The 10136-nt window shown below is 38.4% G+C and overlaps 1 protein-coding gene across 1 annotated transcript in view; it reads right to left on the bottom strand.

The window, feature by feature from the left end:
* Positions 1-2509: 2509 nt before the first annotated feature.
* zgc:113337 (uncharacterized protein LOC503741 homolog) overlaps positions 2510-10136 on the bottom strand; it is a 33298-nt gene continuing 25671 nt past the window's right edge. The window contains exon 8 of the mRNA XM_060877062.1: positions 2510-4520. Coding sequence (XP_060733045.1) covers positions 4516-4520 — 5 coding nt within the window. The 3' untranslated portion in view covers positions 2510-4515. The remainder of the gene's footprint in view (positions 4521-10136) is intronic.

Raw genomic sequence — 10136 nt, 5'->3', positions numbered from 1 at the left:
GAATGCAGCTGCATCACTGTTTGGCAATTTTGATTGATTGACTGTCTGTTGTTCTGTTTTGTCTAGTGTTTATATGTTAAACAGAGACACTTTATCTATTTTTTTCCCTCACACTTCTTAACAGCTATTGCACTGTACAGGATACAGAGCAATAAAAATAGCAATATTCTTATTGAATTATAACATCCATTGGTCACATCTTAATGGATTTTTGCATTATTTATTTTATTGTACTTTATATTGTTTATTGTGTGCACATCTCTCTTTTTATTATTTATTATTGCTATTTCTTTAGTCCTTTTATCTCTTGTTTTTCTTATCTTTCTTTATTTTATATGATTTCTAATTAAAGACAACATGTTAACTCAAATGCAGTACATCAGGATATATTCAAAGAAAAATCTAATTTTAGTCTAAGTCCAGCTTCAGCAGCCTTCTTGGCTTTAACACAGCAGTGGGTTGAGATCTTCAGCACAGATCAAACAGGGCATGAAGCTGTGGGCACGACGCCTGAGTGTCTGAGAACAATAACAACCAGGAGGAATGATAAACCACACCAGGTGGAGGAAGAATGTAGACAACTCAACAGCAATGCTTCATGGAAAGGAAGATCAGTTCTGAGAAATAGACAGTGTTTTTATAGATAAAAAGAATTTCACGCTTTAACGTCTAACACGGACTGTACCACTCCAGATCAGCAGAGGGAACCCTCACTCCTGTTTGGAACTGCTGCTTCCTGTCTGAACATTCTCCTGCTCCATTGCTATGTAAAGCACATGGACTTTTAGGTTAGCGTGAATGTTATGAATCTCATGAAAATGGTTGATTACACTGTATGTCATGTTTGTTTCTCTTCAGTAGCGATTTCACTGTTGAGGTGAATGGTTGTCATTTTTGTTTCCATTTTAATTGAAGCCGTTTCACTGAGACTGATGTAATTCCATCTTGTATACATTATAGAAAATCTGTAGAAAAGAGTATATCATGGGTTGTGTAACTTGAACATAGAGGGAGAATTAGTCAGATGTGCAGATGTACCCCCCACCCCCCGCCCCCCACATTTGTGTTGCATCCTGCTATATTCCAGGTATAATGTAGTATTTTGTTTCTGTAAATTATTTTGTATTTAAAAAAACAAAGTGTTAAATCACTGTGTCAGTCTAAAGCTCACTGTTATACACATCACTGTGTATTCCTTCCAGAACAAAGTCCATGAAAGTGATATGAGGGTTATGCAGGAAGTGTATTATTAATCTCACCGATCTAGATGGGAAAGTGAAAGACTTGAAAAAAGGCTAGAGGATAAAAGATATTCGCGCATACAGTTGTTAAAAGTTTCAGGATTAGTTTATAGGACACTTCTTTGCTCAGATCATTTGACTCATCTCCAGATTGTATTCTGTATTTTTTAATATTTGTGTTTTGATTTGATTTGTAATTAACCCCTGACTGTATGATGTGTCCATTAAACCCTTCTCTCATTGGTCCTTACTTTACGTCTGAATCCTGTTCGTTCAACCGTATGTTAGTTATGGAAGGAGTCTCCAGTTTCAGTGCTTGAATAGACCGGGGTAAAGCTGTAACTTCTGGGTATTCAACATCTTCAGGACAGATGAGAGGACGGTTTTATAACATGACAAGCTGATATTTTGCATCTTTATGATTTTAAGAAAGCGCAATAAAGATAATCTGGTGAGGAGAGGACTGTTTATAGATGCCATAACAATCGAGAGAACAGAGAGCTCGTTTCCATATTCCATAGTCTTTGTAGTTTTGGAAAATTGCTGGGGTTTACGAAGAATAACACACTTGGGGATGTGCTGTTATAAGAAAACTATATTTATCTTCACCTAATGGTACAGTCCAACCTAGATTATTTTATGGTACAGTCCGTTGTAGGGGAAATTGTAATTTCAGTTTAAATCTTTACATTTTTATACTGTCTAAGTTCCTCTAATTTACTTCTTTTTTTGCCCCATGTATTTATTTATTGACTTTGAAAATACTTTAATTTATTTTGACAGTAAAGATATGTAACGAGCTGAGAAAGTATACTTAGAAATGGTATGTTCCATTGTAGGGGTGGCTGAAAGCATCATCTTTTTCACATAGTTGGAGAAATATATTCTCACTCACTCTCTCATTCATTTTCTACCGCTTATCCGAACTACCTCGGGTCACGGGGAGCCTGTGCCTATCTCAGGCGTCATCGGGCATCAAGGCAGGATACACCCTGGACGGAGTGAGAAATATATTTTATGCTTAAATTATTTAGTGATAATTTTCCCTCATCCTCAGCCACACCCTCATCCTTTTGCCCTTATTGCCCCACAACCCATAATTTTCAACACTGATGTTATTTCCAAGATTGTGCTCCAAGATTATAAAAAATATATATTACATTGAATAAAACACACAGTAGACTGAATATGTAACTTTAATATTTGATGTAGTAAAACATACAGTAACCATCATCTTTCATTCCATCAGAAATCAGACAATTAATTATCTTATTAAATATTTCCACTCCATATCCATCAAACATTTAGTCTTGGTGTATCTACAAATTAAAAGCAGCTTAATTTGAAAATGTCTGTCGCAGAAATTTGGAATAATCACATCTTCATCTAGAGCTTCAGATGAACTCTGATGACGAGATCAAAATAAAACGCAGAAAAACGTTAAGAATATTCTGTAACTCTTTTTAAATAAAGTACCTACAAATACATACACATGATATAAAAGTATTAGATTTTAATGAAGGATTTGTGTAACGTTTGAGGTGATAAAAATGTGTGATATTAAATATATATATTTTATGTTTTTTTTTTTCAGTACTAAAAAAAGGTTCATCATTAAATTGTTGAGTGATCAGAAAGTTGTGAGTTCAAATCCCAGGACCATCAAGCTGCTACTGCAGGGCCCCTGAGCAAGGCCCTTAACTCTAATAAGAATTTAAACTTCAGACGTCGCTGTTTAGGAGTTACCCGAGGGTCAAACGGATGTGGGTGGAGTCTATCTAACAATAAGACATTGAAGGAGATGTGTCTATATAAGAGACATGGCTTATTTTTGTGGAGTAAATTTTATTTAAGTAAATAAGTTTGATAAAGTTATTACATCCTCCACACCTTCCGATTTCATGACCCCGATTTAATATATAAGTAGTAATATAAATAGTAGCTTCAATACGCATGACTCCAAATCAATGTAATATAAACACACTATGCTGGATCAAGTGCTATTCTACTGGACGTGCTGCTAGACGTTGTGTGTAAAAACTTTTGTTAAATTAAAACAATAATTATAATGAATACAACTAACTGTAAACATGCAGCCGTACAATGGTGATAAAATAGACCTTCTAATACTTTTAGATTTATTTCAATGCTCCACTGCTGACGTTTTTTATATTGCATCAAATTTTATTTGACAAAGAAGACAACATTACCACTTACTTTGTCAGCCTGCATGGTCTATTTCTGTTATATTTAGGACACATTAAGCATTTTCCAAAAAGTTGAATGGATTAAAAACAAAACAGAATAATAGACTACACCGTTATGTGCTACTGTATGTAGTGAGCAGGGATCTGCTTTTATATTACATAATAAACAATATATTACTTTAAAAAGGTGGATTTTATTAGAGAGGAGTGTAAATAAATAAACCTGAATCTTAAGACACAATTGTCTTGTTTTCTATTAAAGCCTTCAGAAATGTTTCAGCAGATGTTCACTACACTACACAGATGTTATCATGATGATGAGTCATCGTTGTGCTTGACCAATCAATGAGCTGCCCCGTTTTAGCTCCGCCCACACAAACACACCTTGTTTTGGTTCTGTCTTCAGCCCTGATCAAATAAAATCAAACAAAGTTTGATTGCATGTGTGTTCATGTCTTGAGAGACATTTGTTCTTAAAATGTTTGTATTGCAATTTCGCTTATTAGATAAAAATTGTGTAGAATTAGTTTTACTGAATATTAGCTAGCATTAGCATAAAGCAGGTTGGAATTTATTATAAACTGAAATATTTTTATTCCCCAATGCAGTCCGTTATGATCAGTAATGGGTTTCACCTGGCAACTTTTTTTTTTAACCAGCGGTGGAGATCAGAGTTATTTCCAAAGTAACAGTATGATGTGGAAATTATACAAAAAATGTGGAAAGACAGATTTGTTAGTGTAACGTGATGTTCCTCAGTGCATGGTGGAAAAACCAGCACAAGTTTTAAAACAGCTGAAATTAAATGGAAACATCACATGGGAAACTTCACAATATGGATATGAAAACTTTATAACTGCGAGGTTGATAATTTATGTGAGTAATTAACCTGTCAGATGTGTGATTTAGGGATGGCACTGCTGCCCACCCGGCTTCACCCCTGTGGTCATGCCCCTCCAGGTGAGCGCAGGCCTGTGTCTGTCCAGTCCACCATCAGGATTAATGATCCATATCCTGATTTAGAGCTGAAACCCATCATCTTTCTCCTTTAGTGGTTCTGAGGTGCTTTATTCTGTAAAAACAAACAGGTTTTAAAATTTCATCTGTAAAACACAAGGCTTCGTTAGTTAAGGCTTTATAAACTCAGTTGTCACGATGTTTGTTCTAACAGATCTTTATAAATGTTTAGAACTCTATGTTTATTCTGGATCAGAGCTCATGCAGGTGTTTGTGCAGCTTTTTATAAATAATAAAGCATTACAGTATCATATAAAAAACTTCAGAAGTGGTTGAAGGAAGTTTAAAAATGTGCAGTGTTGCTTTTTATTGTAGAGCACCATCACACCACAACCACACATATACATACACAGCTAGTGTTAATTTCGTTAGACAAGACAAGACGAAATATGTTCGTCAACAATCTTTTTTTCATGACTAAGACGAGACGATGACAAGACTGCACCACTGTCCAAAAACGCTGAATAAGACTAAATTAACATGCATGATTGTTGACGAAAAAAGACGAGGCGAAAATGTTTTGTATAAAATAAAAACTAAGATAAAATCTCTCTTCATTTTCGTCTACAATTGTCTCTGCTTTTTCATCAGCTGTTACGCCTTTAAAATATTCAGAACGAGTTCGCGGCTTCGCGCTGTTGCTCAAGAAAGAATTCGTCCACACGCCGCTCAAAAAAAAAAAAATAATCCTGAGGTTGCACGTTACAATCCTCTGACATCACAAAACTCAGGACTTCTGGTAGTTCCCAGAATATCTAAGTCCACTAAAGGTGGTAGAGCGTTTTCTTATTTAGCTCCCAAACTCTGGAATAGTCTTCCTGATAGTGTTCAGGGCTCAGACACACTTTCCCAGTTCAAAAGCAGATTAAAAACTCATCTCTTTAGTCAGGCATACACATAACACATCCCGGCATCTTGTGCACTGTTAAATTAGACTTGCACATTTTTATGAACAGCAGATATATTAATCCCTGTCCACTGCTTCTCTCTTTCTACCCATCCCAAAACATCCAGACATTGTACCAGCTCCGATCGTCTTCCGTGCGATGAAGATCTCGAACCTCCACTGAGATGAGGCAGACTCTGTGAGAATCCTGAGACATCTACAGATCTACCAGCTCCAGTTGGACTCTGTGATACTAAGAGGAGATCTGAACTCCATGTGATCCCTACACCAATACAACATTTGTACATCTGACTGTATATTTGTAATCACACCATCTAGTGTCACCCATATGAGAATGCTTTCCCCTTTGAGTCTGGTTCCTCTCAAGGTTTCTTCCTTACCAATTTAAGGGAGTTTTTCCTTGCCACTGCTCCTGAGTCACCTCAGACTTGCTCATTGGGGATAAATACACATACATACGTACATACATACAGTACATACATACATACATACATACATACATACAGTGAATTATATATATATCTTAAATAAATAAATAAATAGGTTGTATTTTAGGCCCACAGTAAAGTAGGCCTATTCTTTTCAGTTTTTCTGAGTATATTTATTTTATTTCTGATTTGAACAGAAACATGACACACAAGGCAACCAAAACAGTTTTAAAAACCTTTGTGACTTAAGTTGTCAGTCGGAGTCTGTTGGGCCCCAGCTTTTGAATTGTGTTGGTTAAAATAAAATACTCCTCAGAACAGGTTAATCATTTGTGAATGTGTCTCCTACAGTAAATCAGAAATTGAAAACCAGACACGTTTAACATTTGCATTTAACAAAAATCATTCAACAAGTGTATTTTGTCAAGTAATTATGACATTTAACCAATGTTTGAGATAAGTGAAACAATTTTTTTACTGAAATGTTTGTCAGTAATAATCTCAGTAATAATGTGTTATTTTAAAAAAGACTACAATTTTTTGGCTAAAACTAGACTAAAATTAAAAGACTTTTAGTCAACTAAAACTTGACTAAGATACCTTGAGTTTTCTTTTGACTAAAACTAGACTAAAATGACGAGACTTTTAGTTGACTAAAACTTGACTAACAAAAAAGATATGTGAATGACTAAATATGACTAAAACTAACAAGGACATTTGGCACAAGACTAAGACTAAGACTACATTAAAAATAGGTGAAATTAACACTACATACAGCACATTTCAGTTATACCACTCGATATCTAGGAGATCAATGAGCTTTGCCTGTATATATACACCATTCACTCAGTTTCCTGCATCATCATCATCATCATCATCATTGCATTTACAGCATTTGGCCGACGCTCTTATCCAGAGAGATTTACATTTTATCTCATTTATACAGATTAGCTATTGAGGGTTAAGGGCCTTGCTCAGGGGCCCAGCAGTAGAAGCCTAGTGGACCTGTGATTCACACTCACGACCAGTGAGCTAGCACTTCATCATCATCATCATCATCACCACCACCGCCACTCCTCCTCCTCCTCACCAGTTCAGCGCATGGAACAGTACAACTCATATCTGAGTGTTTGATATGAACAGGAATGGAAAACATATTCAAGGTCCTGATTTCGTCATGCTATGTGTGTGTATGTGTGTGTGTGTGTGTGTGTGTGTGTGAACAAAGACTAGTATGAAACACATGAAAACAGTCATGAAAGCACTACAAAGAATAATAATTTAAAAAAAATCCTTTTTTTGCAGGAGATTCAGGATTGTTGTTATCAGAGGAAAAATGGAAAATGCCGTTCTCTGTATCAGGAACAGGGAAGTCAATGACAATGTGTCTGAATCATGAGGTGGCTTCCTAGGCAGGTCCTTCATCACACTCTTCTGATAAGAGGTGACGTATTTATGGCAAATCTGATGGAAACTGTGACGAGAGGAATCTCTTAGGAAAGTGGTGAGTTTAATTACTGTTAGTTTACATGCTGTACTGTACGAATATAAAAATTAAATTAGTGAGAAAAAAAACAGAGTTAATGAACTTTATTTTTTTAAACATAAGGCATTTTCCACTAATCTAGATGGAATATCATTTTTAAAAATAAAAAAATTAAGTAAATCAGAACAATAGATGGTAATACAGCACATAGCTTCTATAAAACTGTTTTTTTATGTACTGTGATGTGAGCTGGGCTTTATTTTGATATTAGATTTTATTAAAAAGGTGGACTTTAATCTGGCTAAATGAACAAAACTGTTCAGATTCAGAAACATTACTTTTCCAACAACACCAACAAAAACAACAACAATAACAGCAAGACATTTTGAGAAGATCTTAGTATCCACAGATATTATGCTTTGCGTTAGTTCAGGCAGGCCTCGGAGTCAAGTGCATCAGCTGCTAATCAGCCCTTTCCGGCGCGCCCAATCCGCTATGACTTCCGTAATTTCTGACCCTTTAAATTCCCTTTTCTCAAGCCGCTCTCGCGCACCACTGCTGCTGCATTTCTAATCAGCAACGCCGCTCCCAACTCGCATGCTCGTACTACTACTACTAGCATCGCTCTCACTACTCACCATGTCTGATCCAAGCTCTGACGAAGATCCACGCCTCGCAGAACATTCCCAGGGCCCTACGGTTCACAGAAGCACACGGCTGGCCATTCAAACATATCCTCCGATTACTGAATGGCCCATCGAGAAAATCCTTGCAACCTTGTACGGCCGAAATATTCAGGCGCCGCTCGGAATTAACCACAACCAACTTTTCCATTTTTTCCTGGAAAACATCCCCGAACTGACCCCGACTCAATCCACTCCTCCTTCCGGCCCGAAAAAGGCCACTGCAAAAAGGAAACACTGCTCACATGCTAACAACCCGCAAGCCACAAAGAAAAGAACCGATCGTCCCGACCTCACCTCACCAATCCAAGACGATTCCATGATGTCAGCCCTCCAGAACATTCTTCTGTCCATCTCTAATCTAGACTCCAGGATCCAAGCCCTGGAAAACCAACCCTCGTCCATCCCCAACGTGGCCTCTGCGTCGTTAAATCCCACTCCTCTGGTCCCTGATGCTCCGGCTTCTTCTACACCAGCAAACACGGGTCTCAACCTCCTTCCGCGCGGGACCCTAGCAACGGCCCTCCCAGCACCTGTTGCCCTTTCAGACCTCGCTATGACCTACGGCGGGAACCTTTTTTACGAATACCACAAATCTTTCTCAGCCAAGTCAGCCACGTTCATCCATAGGTTCAACCAAAGACTGGACTGGTCGGCAGTGGACCTAGCTCTCATCAGTAGACACTTTACCGGTCATTGCGTGCTGTCTTCCTCCCTATGCGGCGCTTTCACGCACACCCCTTCTCTATGCCCGAGATCCGCTAAACCTACTACCTCGGCAGAGCGCTTACTTAAAGCCAACGATGAAGAAAAGGTCAAACCCATGATTCATACTCCCATGTGTTATAATTTCAATGAAAATGTGTGCAGGTTTCCCAATTGTAAATTTATCCACGCTTGCAGCTATTGCGGAGACGGGCATCCAAAGTCCGTATGTCCCAGGAGGATGCGTGCTCCCTCCAAAAAGAGAAAAGAAAGCCAACGCCTGTCAACGTTCCCGAACTTAACAAAGCTTTGATGAAGCATCCTAATCGCTGTTTTATACGTTTTTTGACTACCAGACTCGTTCACGGTTTTACGGCCAGTTTGACTACGCTCCCCCTTCATTCTTACATCTGAAACAATCTTCAGTCCGCCCTCAAAGAACCCGAAGTAGTCGATAGTCTTCTGGCTAGAGAGGTAGATAAAGGATACATGATCGGCCCCTTCGACAATTCCCCATTTCCAGTCTTTAGGATTAACCCTCTAGGCGTAGCGACAAGGAAGTATTCAGAGAAAAAACATCTAATCATAGACTCATCAGCTCCTCATAACAACCTTCATGTTCCTAGTATTAACAGCTTGATCCCTCTAGCTAACTTTTCCCTGTTCTACGCTTCGGTCAACAACGCTATACAATTCATCAAAATAGCCGGCAAAGGTGCATGGCTGGGCAAAGCCGACGTCGTAGACGCTTTTAAAATTATGCCGCTCCATCCGTCCCAATGGCCTGTTCGGAGTTCAATGGCACCTCAAAATGTACTTCACCGTCAGACTCACATTCGGCTGCCGCAGCAGCCCTCGCGTCTTTGATAGTTTATCAGAAGCGCTCTGCTGGATTCTCTTAAATAATTGCAAGCTGCCATTCATCCTTCACCTATTGGACGATTTTCTCGTCGTAGACTACCCAAACTCTCAACCAGAGTGATGCATTAACATCATAAAAGAAACTTTCAAAAAGCTAGGTATCCCCCTCTCAGATAAAAAAAACTGTGGGTCCATCAAACATATTAGAATTCCTCGGGATTAATTTAGACAGCAACCTCATGCAAGCTTTGCTGCCCGCCGATAAACTCGATCGCATTAGGAAAGCCTTAAAAGACATCTTGCTACGGGACGGTATTACAAAAAAAAGAACTGCTATCTTTTTTAGGACATTTAAATTTCGCTATGCGGATCATCCCGCAAGGTCGCTCTTTCATTTCTAGACTCCTCGATATCTCTAAAACAGTTGAGTATCTGCACGATTCTATTAAGCTGGATGCAGGCTGCAAATCCGAACTGCATTTCTGGTCCCTCTTATGTGAAGGATGTAACGGAATTTCTTTCTTTCACAATGACGCGGTAGAAACTTCCGTTGCGCTCAAGTTCTTTACCGACGCCACTCCCTGGAGAGGATTTGGAGGGT

Source organism: Tachysurus vachellii, chromosome 8 (assembly GCF_030014155.1).
Source record: "Tachysurus vachellii isolate PV-2020 chromosome 8, HZAU_Pvac_v1, whole genome shotgun sequence".
In the NCBI taxonomy this organism is placed as follows: Eukaryota; Metazoa; Chordata; class Actinopteri; order Siluriformes; family Bagridae; genus Tachysurus; species Tachysurus vachellii.
Note: the sequence above shows the minus strand (reverse complement) of the source record. Positions and strands in the feature narration are given on the sequence as shown.